Source organism: Naegleria lovaniensis (assembly GCF_003324165.1).
Source record: "Naegleria lovaniensis strain ATCC 30569 chromosome Unknown tig011, whole genome shotgun sequence".
NCBI classification, from domain to species: Eukaryota; Heterolobosea; class Eutetramitea; order Acrasida; family Naegleriidae; genus Naegleria; species Naegleria lovaniensis.
In genome coordinates, this window is record NW_025407833.1 from 1 (window position 1) to 17,766 (window position 17,766).

The following is a 17,766-nucleotide window of genomic DNA, read 5'->3' on the forward strand; positions in this document are numbered from 1 at the left end:
ATGAATGACATGAACAAGAGAGGAGAGTTGTACCCTGCCTCAAAAAATGATGTTTTCCGAGAAAAGCGAAGTACTCCCATTCCATGAAACAATCATGTCAATGAATAAAACTGATGATTTGTTGTTTGGATGATCAGAACATCCATCCATATCAATTTCATGTAGTTCTGTAAAGTGCTTGTCTCGATCGTACTTTTCAGCTCTTCCATAGAGCCACCATCGCACTTCACATCACACAAAGTCATGAAATGACCATCACTTTGAACTGAATCAACGATCAATTCTATGGTTTCTGATCACTATAACAACATTCCGATCATCAGATTCATTCCATGATCATCACATCCAACGGGAGCAGTTCACTACACTTCCAATCAGTACTATTTGATGATTATCATTTCCATATGTATTCATACACACAAAATATTCCTCATAAATGTTGATCATGATGTGCACATTTGATGTGATCAATATAAATATGACATGATGATGAATGGAAACATGACCCGATGTTGATGATGATCACCTCAAAAATGCAGGGAGTTTTGGCTTCATTTTTTTTTAATTTTTTTTTGAAAAATTTTCGTGTCATTTTTGAACTCGTTGAAACTCCTTTAAACTTGATTTTCTCGAAAACTACCCTAAACCTGATCGAATGCTCTATCATGACCCCCATTATTTTCGTGAGATCTACAAAAATGGTGTCGCTTAAATTCTATCAAAAATTTGACACCTGTTACCATTTGTTGAACTACTCAACCAACTTAGCTCACTATCCAATGATGTCGCTAGCACGAATGTACTACTCTTCAAAATCTATCGAATGATGTACTTGGAACAAGGTCAACATCAAAGATGACGAAAAACCCGACCATGCACGAGAGGTCTATTTTAAGCGAGTACAGTTCAATAATTACCCATAATTAATGGATGAAAGTCATATCAACACATAGATATACCTCCATCCCCGACGATTTCATAAAAATTAAAAATCCAATGATTAAGCATGTCGAAAAATTAAGATTACAAGTCAAGCTGGGCACCTATCCAAACCCAACCCGTTTGCAAATTTCTGAATTGCACCCACAAGTTGCATCACATATTCTTCCAAGCTTGGCACAATTACAATTCAAACAATTTCCTTTTTTACATCTACATCCAACTTTCTTCTTTGCTTTGTGTTCATCATCATTACTGTCATTAATTTTCTCTCTTTTCCTTTTAAGTTGGTTGGTATTGAAGTACTCGATAGCTTTCAATGCATCGTCGAGATTTCCATAAAACTTGATCAAAATATTAAGCAATCAAATAGCATCATAAAATGCACAATGTGAATTGTTGACATTTCCTAAATTAAAGTGTTCAATTATCATCCTCAGCAAAAACTGGTTTAGATTTCCCTTTCTTTATCATTTTCCGAGGAAGACAATTGTGTAAAGTCGATTCTGATTTCATTAATCGGAGAGAATCAACAAAGACAATAATGATTAAATTCAGAAAACTTTCCGAAAAATTCTTTGGCAAAAACTTTAAAATCCAAACGCTCTCCATTATGAGCTATTAAGTAAGTTTTTCCTGAGAGTTATTGTTTAAAAATTGGATAATATCATTCACATGCCTTCAATAGGCAATTTTGATCTTAAACTATTCAAGTTAAGTCCTGTTATTGATTGTGCTTGGTTATGCTTTGGTTGCCGTTGAATTGCGAGAGTAATAGGTGATGATGTATCTATTGAATTGTTTTTAATATATTCAGTAATATATTTGTGGTGTGTTGCAAAGTAGAGGCTTCTTGTAATCCACTCCGAAAATTGTGATATTTTGTGGAGTACTTAATTTTGCATTGAGTAAACAGCAGCAACAGCGATTAGGCATGCCCATTTTTCTTTTTGAAGAACTCAAAAATTTCTGCCTTGCTCCTGTGATGTTTTGATACAAACTGAGAGTGTAAAATTCAACCAAATCTCATTCAAATCGACAAGTTTTCTCGGTAAATCTAAATCTAAACATGTATGAACAATTAGTATTTTGCAAAAGTTGTAATCGATAATGATGAGAATTGTGTTTAAATCAACTCTGACGAATGCACACTTTTTTCAAAGGCTCGTTCTCACTTTTTACTTCATATAACTTCACCAACAAAGAGTATGTATAACTAGAACGCATAGAGAATCTACTCTCAAGAAATCAGATTTATTGAAGGCTTATTTGTTGTGTTTAACTATCTCTGATAACAATTTTCGAAAATCGTCGGGGTTGAAAAATGAGCTGAAACACCTTGTCCGCTCGCTAAGAATCTTGTCTCGAATCTTGGTCATTTTTACTGAAGGAGTTGGCCATCCGTGATAAATGACAGAGGGAAAAACACCTGTGAGCGTCTTCAACAACGATCAACACAGTTGGTGCAACCAGTTGTCCCTAGGCTTCTTCACTTCAATAAATACGTTGCAGCTGCCTGACAGCACTTTGCAAGTGAATGAAACAGTCTACATCCGTAACCACCATTTCAGTTGTTTTTGAGTGCTGTTGTTGAGGTGGATGATGTATCGTTTGAAGATGATGCTGGTTTAGCGTTGCGATTTCTCTTTTTCCGAGCCACGAATATTGTGTGTTTTCGTAATTTTACAATCAATTGTGATATCCTGACGGCCATCACAATAATTTATTGCAATAGAAACGTAATGATGATATTCCAAATAGCAATATGTATTGTTATCGTCTCTCCGAGCCGATATCAATAAATTTATTCAATAAATGATGCGCTTGCGTTGGCCCTCTTGCCTCTAAATCAAGTCTAATGATATTTTTAGATTGTCCAAAACCTAAACATTTTTTCAAGTTGATATTTCTCGATAACTACTTCACAGATGTAAAAGATAACAATTCCAAGACATAGAGGACATCGATCCCCTAAACATTGTGGAGAAAGAAGTTTCAATCTGTAATACTTCATCTTATACATCAACAAACAAGAGTGGCTGTAAAACCAAACCCTACGTTCAGAACAAATCATAGGTGGAGCAAACCCTATTCAGAAAATCAGTATCTACAAAACTGGTAAAAAAGAAATGGAATTGTTTGCAAAAGAATTAAGAACGATTGCAAAAGAAAGAAAGAAAGAAGAAACGGAAAAGAAGCAACAATAAATAATAGGCATTCGTTTTTACTTAAATGAAACTTGAATATTGAACTGTTTTTGTAATTTCAATGATTGAGTTAAATATTTGTCTTTCTTTTCTTTGGTCTTTGAAGGTAATATTAGTTGAGAAATGGAATGCTTGTTGGTTGTTAGTAGATGATGTATGAATTCGAAATCAACATAACGACTTAGAGTGCCTCCCCATTCAGAAAGATCCAAAGTAACTATTCTGGAATTCCGTAAAATTTTCTCAATATCAAAACGAGTGGGACGACTGGATTTAAAAAATGTCAATTTTGGTATGTTAATACAATCCTCGGTCGAATTAGTTTCTCTAGAACTTGGAGAAAATTCAAAATTTTCCAGTGAAATTAATGACCCGCAGAAAAAAGTATCGAAAGCGGATCCTAAGAGTCTAGGGTAACAAAGAACAAAGGTTTTCAGTTGGGTCATATGCGCTAAGCTGGAATATCCATTGTCAACAAAACTGCAACAAATGATGCTTAGTTCCTTGATATTAGAGGAACTGATGGCAGCACAATCTAAATCTCGTAATACACAGTGGGATAAATCTAATACTTGAAGCATTGACTGAAATCTAAAATTGAGTAATGGCGACTGAATCAGAGACGGATCCTTTTCTATGTCTACCATATTAATTCTAATCAGTCGTACATTGGTATTTGCAGTTAAAATAGGCATCAAGCGAGATGGTATTTGTAAGGAAATTTCAGTTAAATATTTTAGCCCACTCATCAACAAAAGAAATACATCATCACTTATCCGTGTAGCACCACTACGAGCATATGAATGCAATTTAACAATACTTAATTTAGGATTTTTCAATAAAGATAAGGCTATTTTTTCTGATAGTGTTATGTGGGCGTTTACATAGAGCTCTTTAAGATCAAGCTGACTTTCTAAAATGTTTATAATAATAGCATCATCTATAAAAACGGTCGTAAAGCTAAACTTTTCTAAATGTGGAAAGTTGTTTCTATCTATTTTGGATATGTGTTGTATTGAGCAATGCTTAAATGATATAGATTTTAGAGTTTTAAAATTACTACTCATTAAAAAAATATTGGCACAATCAGTATCCAATTGATCGTCTCTGAAATATAAACTTTCTAAACATTTAAACTTCAACTTTAAAAATGATTCCATCAACTTCCAATTAAAACCGACATGCTTAAAAGACAAATGCTTAATGTTGTTGAACACATTTCCTATTTTGTTAATAGTAATGGCATTAATTGAAACACTTTCAAAAACAAGATTGGAAATTGTGGATGTGATATCAGAGAATGTTAATTGGGAATGTTTAAACACTAGCGTATCAACTTTGTTGGATGCTAAAAGGATCGCCATTTGATTTTTGGAAACAGATACTTTTGTGAAGGACAATTCGGTGAACAGTTTGTGGAAGGAAACTTTTTTAAAATTGAGTTGTCTCATCGCCAAGCAATCTGTATCTGTATTCTTAAGGTTAGAATCAAATGCTTTAGTTACCTCTGTTGATTGTATGAAATCACGGATGTAACTACAAACGCCAGCAAAAGATAGAAAGGTTTTTTGATCAAGGAAAGAAATTATGAGCGAAAGCGCTCCACCAAAAGGATCAACCGCAACAACGTTTCTAGCCGGAGTGGGTTTCCGTTGAAAGAAGAAGTTAAACATTTTTTTCGATGGCAAACGGACGCTGTTGACCGATAACTCCCATGTCAACCAACAAAAAAACACAAATCATCATACATACTAGTAACCTATGTCCAAATCAGAATTAAAGACTTACTTGAATATGGAATCATCGAACAATATTTAGTGATAGTACACACCATAGCAACAACATCTATCATGGTCGGAGACGGATTTAATCATTTCATTGAATGGGACTTGTTTGGCGTTGAAAACTTTGATGAGCGTTCTGAGTATTGCTTTCATTAACTCGTGCAACATTCCTTTCCAGCTTCCAATTTGACGCTCTTTAGCAACCTCCAACTTCATGAGTAGAGTATAAATTCTTTGTTCTTCGGAGGACCATTCAAACACCATTCCATCATCACTACCATCATCAACAAGTTTTGGTTGTCATGGAATATTGTGTGTATTTGAAAGATAGATTCTACAAGCTCTTGGAAAACTAATTGTACCATTGGAGAATTTTCTTTACCTGCTGCAGTAGCTCGTTCTAATCCGAGAATATGACCAGCATGAATATTTTCACTTCCTTCGTTTGCATATCTCCACAATGGACGAATAGAAATATTAATTCAGGAATTTGAACAATAAGAATATGAAAATAGAAAGCAAATTTTGAGGCTGGATATTTCTCAATCAACAATTTGCCAAGCCATTTACATAATATTTCTAATCTACTCTAAGCTTGCACATTTCCTTTGAGTGTATCTACTCCTTCAACATATTGGAACAAAATAACTCTTGTCAACAACCAAATCATGATTTCCATATAATCAAAAATTCCATCAAACACAGTTTCAAAATTGAATAAGATGACATTTGCTTGATTCCCAGTTAAATATGGCAGTTGTGGAAGAAATTGATCTCCTTTGCATTCATCATCTTCTTCAGCCTCAGTATTTCTAAATTGAAATTAAGAGCAATGATATAACTTGCTAATTCTAGTCTCAATTATTTCCCATAATGAAGGCGAGTTAATACGAAGAAGCACTTGGGAAATCAAATTCGAAACAATTCTAAGTTTCATATGAAGGGCGCAAATAATGGTATGAATTGTCACTTTTTGATCAATGCAATATTTAAGAGTATGAGTTGTATGTTTTTCATCCAGAAACGTCTACGTTCTTTACAATACATGCAATAGAGACAAAAGCAAGATAGTAGTGTTGTTCATTTCACAGTAAGCAATTCCGTTTCTGATCTCCAATGATTCCAATACGTTGATTAGACAGCAAATATTTTTTTAGAATTTTCCTTATTTTCATCATCATGAAAAAAAGGACTGTCTTGACTGAGGTGCCAATTCATCATTGCTGTGGTGTTTAAAATTACAACCTACTCATTTTTCTTTCTGTTGGTAGAGTATATACTCAACACTCAACCTCACAAGAAAAAGTCACAAGTTTGGAAGATTTTCATCAACACTCTTCAAGTTTATTAGATATGGTTCGATAGACGCTTTCTCAGTTATTGATTTACACCAAATAGAATTCATCACTTTGGACGTTACTACTGGTTTATTCGGATCTGAAGGAGCAAAAAACATCTTTGGAATGCAAAGTCTCACATATTTGAATGTATCTTCTTGCAAGATTGGTCATGATGGCCATATATATTTTTCAAATGGAGAGCTTATTAATCTCAAGACATAGACATACATAATATTGATGAGAGTATTTTCAAACAATACAAGTGTTTATGTTTTATTTTAATGGAGTTGAGATTCTTTCAAAAGGACAATTATGTACTCAAGTATTGATCATTGCCTTGCAGAATAAGCAACAATGCACTCCAATTTCCAAAATTCATCGTTCAGCAATGATGACAATGTTGAAGGACAGGAGGATTGTGGAGCAAGAAAACGTATGTCAATGAAGACATTTCTGATGATGACAAATATGCCTCCCTTTCTTGGAACATTGTTGTCTCGCGTCTACTGGTTCATATCTCCGTTTCACATCTTTCGAAAACACTTCCATATTTTAAAAGAGCGGGTAATATGCTAAGTTACTAAGGATAAATAAGTAGTATCTCTCAATGATCAACTGTCTTTGGTTTTTCATATCCATACTTTAACAACAGCAGGAACGACATGCAAATTCCAGTGTTCATACATAGAATATTGTGGTGGAAGAACAATGTTTTTTCAGAGAATATATCCCAATCATGACATGGTCAACATTGAGGTTAAACCTACCATTAGACATCCATGACATGTTCGTACCTCTCTGTTTTACAATTTTCAAACAGAAAAGAGTTTTCAGAAAGTTTTATCCCAAACCTTCAACGGTTGTTGTTTTAAAAGAGATATCAAGACAAATCAGAAAAGATCTTTCTGCATTTATTCACTAATAGCTCTGTAATGCAATTCAAATCTTGTCAATGATGAAAGAGACAAAGATAAGGAGATGTTTTTCGAAATCAAATCAATCTTGTAGCAACCGCAACTGAACCAAAAAAACTAAAGAATTTCAATTCAAGGCCAAATGACTGAGTCATATAATTTCCTTCCCATTACTCTCTTCCAAACCATCAACGCCACTCAAGGTAAAATTTCCGAAGCCCCTGAAAACATTAGCTCTCTCAGTAATTCTGCGTTCTATGTCATTGTATTGAGCATCTTGTTGGGAGTGCTTATTGGTTATGCCATCAAATTACGAGATGAAATGAAAAGAAAGCAAAAGATTCTCTTTTTACTAACTGGATTATTGGTTGGAGTGGATATTGTTGCTTTGTGTTTCCGAATTGTGTACAATGGAACATCTCTCTATATGAATGGAAGGAAATGGATTATGCTTCCCAATTTGCTCGATTTTCGAATTGTGTTATGGGTATTTGCAGTACTGGAAAATGCCTTTTCTTTTGCTACCATAATGACCATTACGATCATCATTGGATTTCTTCAAGATATGTTGTAAGTAGATTGTACTTTGGATAAAATTCGAAAGGTGACTCATTTATTATGTCCGCCAAATTACTCTTGTCTTGCAAACATTGTTGACAACCTCTTACAGCTTGACAACAGCTGCAGCAGCTAGAGCCATATCAAGGAAAGTATATCCCTACATTAAGTGGTCACTCTTCACCGTAAACATGGTCACGGGTGGTACTTTGGGGCTAGTGATTGTTCTTAATGCCATTTTGAACTTGTTGGTGAAAATGACACTTCTTAACAAAGCCCTAGCAGTCCCGTTTCAAATCGTGCTTTTATGCTTCTACTTTATTGCCAATGTCATTAATTTAGTGACTTTCACGGTTGTCAGTACTCGACTGCTTCATGTTGTCAACAAAACAAGTTCTCATGTATCCACAACAAAGGAGAAAGTTCCATTCATGAATCGCCCGTTCACCAAAATAGTTGGATTAATGTCTGGAATGATTTTGAGCGCCTTTTTACAGATAGTAGCAGCTATTATTGGTTTTTTAACAAGTACCTTTGCAAGTCATTTGCATATGTTGGATTACTTTTTGCATTCTTTGGGAATTGTCATTTTTAGTGTTTTTGTATTGTTATTGTACAGCCCATTGTGGAATGAAAAGTGTGAAAAAGAGGCTGAGGATCATGTGAGAAAAACAGGAACAAAAAAGGGCCCTATTCAACATCAAGACAAGAAGGAGCCAGGCACCTTCAATATTCAATCCATGAATAACTCTGAAAAGCAAGAGGAAGTATCCACAAAAGTGTAATCTGTAGGGGGAAATTGTGTAAGGTGTAAATATTAAAGATTAAAAGTTTCTGTATGGTACTATGGCAACGCAAAGAAAACATACATCTCCAATATGGTGCATAACTCAAGGTACAGCTTGAATGAATTATGGTAAACACCTCCTTCTTGTTTAGATTATTCTGTTGCTTGTTCATCAACAAAGAATGGCCTTCGAGATTTGTTTACTACTGGAATCAACAGGTATGCTGTTTCTTGAAGCAGCTGCTTTAGAGGAGGAGCTCGGAATGTTATTCATTCGTGATGATGTTGAAGGGTTCATGATGCATGACGACAGCAAGATTCTTGATGATGTTACCTGAGGTTCGAAAAAGCGAGAGTTTGCTAGAACCCAGAGGTTATTGTGTTGTTTTTTTTGTGGGTGTGGCGTCCTACAACTGGGAGGTGTCATTGTTTCAGAAGAAGATTTGATGTCAATATGAAGAAGCCTTGATCAAGTCAAAAGACCTCAAAACAACATTCAATTCTAAAATTTAAAAAATGCATTCTGAAACTGCTCGTGTGGTTTTATAATCAGGTTTGAATCAAGCCGCGGAATACCACTGCCAACAACAAAAAATTATGTTAAAATCTAGCCAGGGGATTTACAACCGGAGTAATAGTGTTGTTCAATATGACGATGATGATCCTGTAAAATTAATTTTAAAAAATTGTGTTGGATCATCACCCGAAATATACATACGTGATGATGACCGTTATGGATATATCTTGTTTGAAAAATTAAAGACCAAGATGAGGAGTAAATGGAAAAAAGGGTTCGCAGTACACAGTTGTAGATTGAGAGCAATATTGGGAAAACATGATGACCATCATACAACAATGACCAATATTGAATTAGTTAACGCTCCTTTATCCCAGCCCTTTGATGTAAAAATTTCGTACAATCACGAGTACATAATTTGCACTGATTGCGGAGATCCCGGCAGAATACTATTTTTCGACCTGAACTCTAAGCAATTCCAGTTTTCAATACCCACCCCATCTTATGGTCCCATGTTTTTATGTATTGAAGAAGGCTATAGAAACGCATTTTCAGATGCTTTGTTCTTTGACTGCAAAGGAGATAAAAGTCTCCACAAGTATGATTTACAAAGTTTTGTGTTCAATAAGCAACGTGATCAAGAGTATAGCGACTGTGATGAAGAGTCACCACTCCAAGGGAAAATTTGGACTTCTGTTTGTGTTCAAGGAGCTACTGGAATATCAATAATGCAATCTCAATCAAAACTGTTCGTCGGATGCTTCGATAGAACAGTCAAGATATTGGACTCAAACACTGGAACATTGATTGATGTGGTAGCGTTGATGAATACATTACCGTTAGGGATTAATTTTTTTGAAATGGGCAAAAATCATTATCTAATCGTTGGAGGATGGAAGAAAATTGAATTTTTTGTTAAACAAGTTGATGTGTGCCAGGAAACATGGAGTTGCTTGCAAAATAATGCTGGCCTGATCCATTCATCTGGTTCTAATACATACGGCACCGTATTTGATCCTATTTCTCGCTGCCTAATTGTTCCAACACAAGACACAGTCCTTTGTTATCGTCTATTTGAAAGTACACATCTGGAGTGGACATTGATTAACAAGGTTGATGTTCACAATTTTGCACGTCCTCAAGGCTTATGTTTAAACGATCGTAGTGGAGAATTATTGGTATGTGAACGAGGTGCTAACAGAATACGGATTTATCAGTAAAGGTTTCGTTATTGCAAACTTTAAAAACCTAACAAGCTCACCATTACACAGAGCAGTAATGTAAACACACACCACCAAAACGGAGTGGCCACGTTTGCCTGACTCACTCTCGCATATGTGACATTTGTGAAATTGAAAGCATAAACCCAGTCCAAAACAGTGTATTCCTTAGCAGTAGAGTTCTCAATTTGACCTCCAAAAACATACATAACCTCGCCGAAAATTTCTCCTGTTTGTCTAAATCGTACTGTTGGCAAAGAAACAAAATCACTCCATGACGAAGTACGCAAGTCAAACTTCTCAACATCAGCAACGGGAACAGAAAAGTTGCATGATTTATCCTTCGTCTCTCCACCTAGGACAAATAAATTTGCGTCAATCATGATTGCAGCACCATCTCCTCTAGCATGAGCCAAGGGTTTTTGGGTGGTCCACTTATTTTGTGAAGGGTCATACATTTCAACAATTCCAGTTGGATTGCAAAAATCGCCTTCTAAAAATCCTCCAATGACGTATCCCCTATTATTATACGTCAGAGTCATGGAATCTCCTCTCTTAGTATTAATATTTGATACCAATCCCCTTTGGAATGTTCCTTCATTATTGGTATTCCTAGTTTTCAAAATTAACACTTCATTTGAAGCGCTGTAATTAGCAAAGTATCCACCTGGAAGGTAAATATTATCAAGTCCAGTGGCAGTGTCTTTCAACACAAACGCAATTGAATCTGAGCAACATTCGGAAGTTAAGGAAGCATTTGGATGAGTTGTCCATTTGGATGTGACAGTATCAAAGATGTCCACAGGTTGAATGATATTATCCTGCAAATCTCTGCCACCAATGACGAACATGTATCGCTGAGCAACAGCAACAGTTGTGTGTCTGTATCGTGCTCTGGGCATCACTGGTCCAGACGAAAATGTTTTAGTTGTAGGGTTGTAAATTTCCATCGTATTGGTAATGCTGTAACAATGTTAAATAGTCTCACAAATCTCATATATGAACACATACCTTGGACATGAAGAATCCTTAGCAATGGATTGAGAGCTAACACAGCCTCCCGTTAAATAAATTAAATTTCCAATCGTTTGAGCAGATAAATCACTACGTTTTGTTATCATGTTAGCTTTTCGTTCCCAATTCTTCTTGTCAGCTTGAGCAATGACCATTGTACCACTAGTGGTGACCACTATCAACAGTATGAGTGCAATGACTCTTGTGAGAGGAGAAGGCGACAACATTGTTTTTTTTCAACACAACGACTCTTGTGCAAGAGTTTTTCTCCATTATTAATTTTCCACCATATCAACGACTCCTTGAAATGACCAATTCAATCAACAACTATATTATTCCCCATTAATTTTGAAATTGCCCTTTGAATTTGAGTCTTGAAATTTCCATCATCATGGTCTGACCAAAGCTTCATCTCATTACGATAATAAAAATCATCATTACGTCCACTCATTCGGATCGGATGTACGGATAAAATCCCAATAATTTAATGGTTGTAAACCGAACAAAAACAACGATTATTATTAAACGGTTGCAGAGTGGCCGCTCTTCGCACCTCTCTCATCGTCATCATCAACCGGAGTGGATGATTCATTTTTTCCTCATGATCTTTTCTGCTTGCATTGATGATGAGCTTTTCAATCTAGTTCTGTAAATTCTGTTAATACCATTCGATACCGTTTTTTAAGTGCTTTCATGACTTGATTCAACATGAGTTTCAATGGCAACTTGTAATTACAATTAAAATACATGTCAGGTGCTGGTCGAAAATTGCATTGGGCTTGATTTCCATTCAGTTCCATCATGTCCAACATTTGAATATTCGGTAATGAAGAGAGCACAAGCTTACCATGAGAAGTGAAACAGTGAATTTCTCGACCTAATCGATGGCACGTAGGTGGGAGAAACACAGTCGTGTCTTCACGAAAGAATAGAGAGTAGTAAGCTGCACTTCCTGGATCGGTAATGTAAACATCGACATTGGCAAAGTATTTGACTTGATCGGCAATACTTGGAAATTTAGAGAAATCAATGATATCGAATTTCAATGTTCGTCGTTGTAGTGTCTTGTTTTTCTGCATTAATTGTTGAATGAATGGTTGTTTTGGTAATTCTAGTTGCAAGTAATTGAGAAACTCTTCAGAATTGTGAAAAGATTGTCCGTGCCGACCTTTCTTATCCTTTTGATGCAACGCAATGACAATATCTTTTTCCAATAAATATCTTTTAAATTGCTTCTTTTTCTGGGAAATGCTGTACGTCTGATCAAATGGAAATATTCTCAAGTTTCGATAAATAAATTCTCGCAATTTCATAAACAGGCCTTCTTTTCCGTATGGATGTAATACTAAATTACTAATAGTGTGACCCATATAAATATTTGAAAAACATGAATCAAGTGTCATGGACGAAATAGATTCAGTCATTCGAGGATTTTCAAGTGTTGACATGATTCTACATGGAGCATTCTCAATTCTCCAAATACCATCTCTGCTACAGAGCTGTAACATTGGATTTTTAGTTATGAGTTGCATGGTCAGTAACGAATAATGTTCTGCTTTAGTGGAATCATAACGAAAAGCTCCTCTCCAATTTTCTCCAGACAAATCAAAGAGATCGTCTAAAAACAAGACATGATTTTCTCGTAATGTTTCCATTTCAACAAAAGGATGATTGAAATTCATCATTAATCCCATAATCATTGCCAAAGACTCTGCGAAAATATGACCTATATTTCCAGCAGCATATCGTTGCAGTGCGTATACTGGTTTTTCATAATAAGTAAAATTTGGAGAGAGTGCAATGGGATCATAATGATATTCTTCTTCAACTTGAGATTCACAAAAGTAATCTTGTTGACCACAGTCACTCTCTTTTTTCTTGATTCTTGCCACAAATGCCATGGTGTGATTGTGAGGATGTGACTTTGCAAAAACCAAATCTCCATTTATGTGTCGAATGTAGAAATTTCCTCGATTTGAATCGATAGTGGATCCCTGTACAAATACAAATGGACGTGAATTTAGTTCATTCATGTCATGATGAAGAATTCTGTTATGGGATTGAAATAACACAAACTCTCCGCTCTGGGTGAGACATAAATTTTCGAGTTTACAACTGGCCATTTGGGTATGAGGAGGTGTGTATTTGTTGGCGGAACTGTTGGGGACCAATACTTGTCGATCGATTGGGGAATATCTATTGCATTGATAATTTCCGAAATGAATTTTGTGTGAATTTTTTTGTGTGGTGTTTAAAGCACGAACAACGAATCGGTCAAGGTTCATTGATGAGTAGAGGAGCAGTGTCAAGAAGATAAAGCCAAGCACACTGACGGTTGACCTTCGTTGACAGTTCCGGCTCGTCATGATTCGCTTCATTTTTTTGGTGTTAACTCAATAACCGTTGACAACCGTAATTATTGCTATTTAATCACAAATTATAACCCGGTAACATTGAAAGTATTAATTCTTTTCAAAATCTCTTCTGAGTGGTTTCTGAGTGGTGTTTTCTATTACCAGTATTACTTTTGTTCAATTTTCTAACACACACCATCTCTTCAATTGAAATTATTAGAACTGTGTAACTCCGAAAAAATCTGTCAACAAAAAAAAAATGGTTCAACACCGAACTTGTGCATGTTTCGGCATCATTGTGATGAATTTATTTTTCATCATGATGATGACAGGAATAGCTCATCATGAATTAGCATTGGCACAACCATCATCAGCATTTAATTCTGTTCAAGCTTTTATGAGAAGAATGAGAGATCCTGCAGCCTATTCATCATCGCGAACATCGGAAAAGGTTCGATCATCTTCTCTGCCTCCATATATTACCAAATTCTTCCAACAAAAATTAGATCATTTTGATTTTACCAATGATAAAACCTTCCCACAACGATATTTGGTTTGTGATCAATTTGTTGGAAGTGGAGGAATCAAGCCTAATACTCCCGTATTTCTCTACACTGGAAATGAAGGAGATATTGTTAACTTTTATGAAAATACTGGTCTAATGTTTGATATCGCACCACAATTTAGAGCATTGATCATATTTATTGAGCACCGTTATTATGGTGTCAGCAATCCTTTTGGACCCGTGGATTCATTCAAACCTGATAAAATTAAATGGTTGACTAGCGAGCAAGCACTTGCGGATTATGCCTATTTCATTACTGAAACATTTGGATTGGATGAAAAGAGAACAAATCCTGTCATGTAAGTAGTATCATAAGTACTACCATTTATTTTTGTGCTTAAACCCACGTGTGTGTTTAACATATCATCATTCACAACCCAACATGAACGCATAGTGCATTTGGTGGTAAGTTCATATACTTTGTAAAATTTCTTTGATGAAATGACTCTTCAAAATAGGATCCTATGGTGGAATGTTAGCTTCTTGGATTCGCTTTAAATATCCACACATTGTCGATGGAGCAATAGCAGCAAGTGCTCCTATTTTCCAATTTACTGGTCTCACTCCTCCCAATGTTTACAATCAAATCTGTACTCAAGATTTCAATAAGGCCAGTAATTTAGCTGTCTACCGCGAGACTTGTGACTCTGTCATCAAAACAGCCTTCAATGCCTTGCAAAAGATATCTCAAGATAATACTCCAACCATGTTGCAAAAGCTTACCATGCAATTTAAGGTCTGTTCTCCAGGTATTAGAACTTCTAATGATGTCAATCAATTGATTGGATGGTTGAATCAAGCATATCAAACTTTACCAATGGTTGATTATCCTTATCCAAACAGCTTCTTACAACCTTTACCAGGTTTTCCAATCAATGAAATTTGTAATCGTATTGCTACGTTGATGAGTAAGGAATCTGTCATTACAACTGATAGCTACCTTAAAGCTATTCTTGAAGGTGCCTCAGTTTACTACAATTACAGTGGAAGTGCTGGCTTTTGTAATAATTTAACTCAACCAGATAGTCCATCACTTGGAGACAATGCATGGGAATATCAAACATGTACTGAAATGGTTATGCCAATTGGTCAATACCCTGCAACTGATATGTTCATCTCTTCACCATGGAATCTTGATGCATTTATTGCATACTGCCAACAAAAGTGGCAGACAACTCCAAGAACCAATTGGATACTTACAAATTATGGTGGTAAACGAGCAGTCCTAGATGCAACTAATATTGTATTTTCCAACGGAGATTTAGATCCTTGGCATGGAGGTATGTTATTGAATATTTATTGTGGATAACAATCACACAAAAATTGGCAATATTGATGGTATTGAAATGGTTTTTATCATTGATTTCTTAACTATTTGCTTTTTAAAATATGGTTGAAACATAACAACAGGAGGTGTACTAGCACCAACTAAAACAAATAGCAAAGTTAAATTGGTGTACATTGAGAAAGGAGCTCACCACTTGGATTTAAGAAGCTCCAATCCTTTGGATCCTCAAAGTGTTAAAATTGCCAGAGCCTTAGAAGTCAAGGAAATTGCCACATGGCTCAACGAGTTTGCACTCAAGAAAGGTTACGACATTAAGTATTAATTGACATGGTTGTATTAAACTGTCTCACACAATTTTTAATATTTTAAAATACCTGAATTTACAGTACTTACTCTACTCTACCCAAAGTGTTGCTTTCACAAGTAAGTTCAACAAGAGAAGATTGAGTACAGATTGATTCATGTGTGAGAAATGTCAAGGATTCGTTGTATCGTCCTGCTTGTATCACATTCAATATTCCAATGAACAACATCAATTTTAGTAGAGTTCAAAACAATACCTGCTGTCACCTGCCATCATCCTTTTTCACACAATTAATCGTCAATTTTCGACTTGTAAATTCAATCATGTCACATTTAACTACCCGAATACAACCTTCATCATGAACCCGCCGTGTCTCTTCCTGCTTTACTGCACCCTCATACAACAAGTATTTACACTCATCTCCCATCATCACTCCAATCACTTCTATAAATTCTCGCCACTTGTACTACAACTTTCAAAACATCAACAGAAAAAAACAAAACAACAACAACTTTTTCTCAACAATGAAGTTGTCCAAATCTGTATTGCTTTATACACTTCTCGCATTGTTACTCAGTGCTGCAATTGTATTCGCTGCTGCTGACACTGAAGCAGTGAAAGGAGGAAAACCTACTGTCAACAGCAAGAAATCTCCAAAACCAACCGGAGTGAAAATCACCGTTCCAAAACCATTGAAGAAATGGAGAGTGTTCAAGAGTAGTTCTCTCACCAAGAATTTCAACAAGACTTCAAGAAAGATCAAGAAGGCAGTCAAGAAGGCATCTAAAAAGGCAAAGAAGGCCATCAAGAAGGCTCAACGAAAAGCAACCAAGAAGGCCAAAAAGATCTTGAAAAAGCTCACTTCTAAATACTTGAAATGGAAGAGACTCTCCAAGAGATTCATGACCAAGTATAAGAAGGCATATAAGAAGGCTCGTCGTTTCACTCGTAAGGTTGGAGGAATCATTGCCAAGAAGTACAGAAGAACAGCAAGAGCATTGAAGAGAAAGGCCAAGAAGTGTCAACGAAAGGCTAGAAAATTGAAGAAACAAGTCAAGAAGGCAAAGAAGGCAGTGAAGAAGGCTGCCAAGAAGGCCATCAAGAAGATTCAAAAGAAGGCTGCTCGTCGATTGGGTCTCAAGAAGAAGCAAGTGAAGAAACTCAACAAGGTTGTGAAAAAGTTGTTGGTATTGAAGAAGAAATTAGGCAAGCAATGGTCTTTGAAATCCATTCCAGACAAGATTAAACTTTTGGCTGGCAAGTTGAAGATTGTGCGAGGAAAGTGCTCTATCAAGAGAAAGATTCAAAAGAAGAAGCAACAAAAGAAGGCCAGAAAGACTGCCAAGAAGGTCAAGAAGGTTGGAAAGAAGTGCACCAAGCAAGCTAAAAAGCAAGAAAAGAAGGCTAACAAGTCTGTCCGAAAGGCCAAGAACATTATCAAGAAGGCCAAGAAGTTGATCAAGAAGGGCAATAAGAAGATTGTCAAGAAGGTCATCAAGAAGGCAATTAAGAAGGCCAAGAAGGCAATCAAGAGAGCCAAGAAAGCTGTGAAGAGTGCAAAGAAGGCAGTGAAGAAGGTCAAGCAAATTAAGAGAAAGGTTGAAAAGAAACTCGATCGAGAGGTCAAGAAGGTCAGAAAGGCTATTCGTCGCAACAAGAGAGTTCTCATCAAAAAGTGCCAAAAGAAGATTAAGAAATTCAGAAAGTTTTTGAAGAAGTTGAACAAGAAGGTCAAGAAGGCTGTGAAGAGACTCAAGAAGATTACCAAGAAGGCAAAGAAGACCATTAAGAAGGCAAAGAAGGTTAAGAAGCAAGCTAAGAAGGTTCTCAGAAAGGTTTCCAAGAAGAATAAGGGAAGCGTTATTGTTAGACTCATCAGAAGATTGAACAAGCTTCAAAAATGCAAGAAGAATTAATTTTGTGTGTTACAAAATTGAAATCGACGTCAGCATGTGTGAGAAATCATGATCTAATG

The 17,766-nt window shown here is 35.9% G+C and overlaps 7 protein-coding genes across 7 annotated transcripts; 4 read left to right on the top strand and 3 right to left on the bottom strand.

Moving 5' to 3' along the window:
* Positions 1-3,163: 3,163 nt before the first annotated feature.
* C9374_000732 (uncharacterized protein) lies at positions 3,164-4,819 on the bottom strand (the record flags this gene model as incomplete). The annotated part of the gene is made up of 1 exon (XM_044697272.1): positions 3,164-4,819. The coding sequence occupies one exon, from the start codon at positions 4,817-4,819 to the stop codon at positions 3,164-3,166; it is 1,656 nt and encodes a 551-aa protein (XP_044551874.1).
* A 2,507-nt stretch (positions 4,820-7,326) lies between these two features.
* Positions 7,327-8,527, top strand: C9374_000733 (uncharacterized protein; the record flags this gene model as incomplete). The annotated part of the gene is made up of 2 exons (XM_044697283.1): positions 7,327-7,754; positions 7,855-8,527. The coding sequence occupies 2 exons, from the start codon at positions 7,327-7,329 to the stop codon at positions 8,525-8,527; spliced, it is 1,101 nt and encodes a 366-aa protein (XP_044551875.1).
* Positions 8,528-9,384: 857 nt separating this feature from the next.
* C9374_000734 (uncharacterized protein) lies at positions 9,385-10,266 on the top strand (the record flags this gene model as incomplete). Its single annotated transcript, XM_044697294.1, has 1 exon — positions 9,385-10,266. The coding sequence occupies one exon, from the start codon at positions 9,385-9,387 to the stop codon at positions 10,264-10,266; it is 882 nt and encodes a 293-aa protein (XP_044551876.1).
* A 20-nt stretch (positions 10,267-10,286) lies between these two features.
* Positions 10,287-11,507, bottom strand: C9374_000735 (uncharacterized protein; the record flags this gene model as incomplete). Its single annotated transcript, XM_044697305.1, has 2 exons — positions 10,287-11,229; positions 11,278-11,507. The coding sequence occupies 2 exons, from the start codon at positions 11,505-11,507 to the stop codon at positions 10,287-10,289; spliced, it is 1,173 nt and encodes a 390-aa protein (XP_044551877.1).
* Positions 11,508-11,915: 408 nt separating this feature from the next.
* Positions 11,916-13,403, bottom strand: C9374_000736 (uncharacterized protein; the record flags this gene model as incomplete). The annotated part of the gene is made up of 1 exon (XM_044697316.1): positions 11,916-13,403. One exon carries the CDS (start codon positions 13,401-13,403, stop codon positions 11,916-11,918), a length of 1,488 nt encoding a protein of 495 aa, XP_044551878.1.
* A 490-nt stretch (positions 13,404-13,893) lies between these two features.
* Positions 13,894-15,809, top strand: C9374_000737 (uncharacterized protein; the record flags this gene model as incomplete). The annotated part of the gene is made up of 4 exons (XM_044697327.1): positions 13,894-14,498; positions 14,594-14,604; positions 14,658-15,479; positions 15,610-15,809. The coding sequence occupies 4 exons, from the start codon at positions 13,894-13,896 to the stop codon at positions 15,807-15,809; spliced, it is 1,638 nt and encodes a 545-aa protein (XP_044551879.1).
* Positions 15,810-16,315: 506 nt separating this feature from the next.
* Positions 16,316-17,707, top strand: C9374_000738 (uncharacterized protein; the record flags this gene model as incomplete). Its single annotated transcript, XM_044697338.1, has 1 exon — positions 16,316-17,707. The coding sequence occupies one exon, from the start codon at positions 16,316-16,318 to the stop codon at positions 17,705-17,707; it is 1,392 nt and encodes a 463-aa protein (XP_044551880.1).
* Positions 17,708-17,766: the final 59 nt, after the last annotated feature.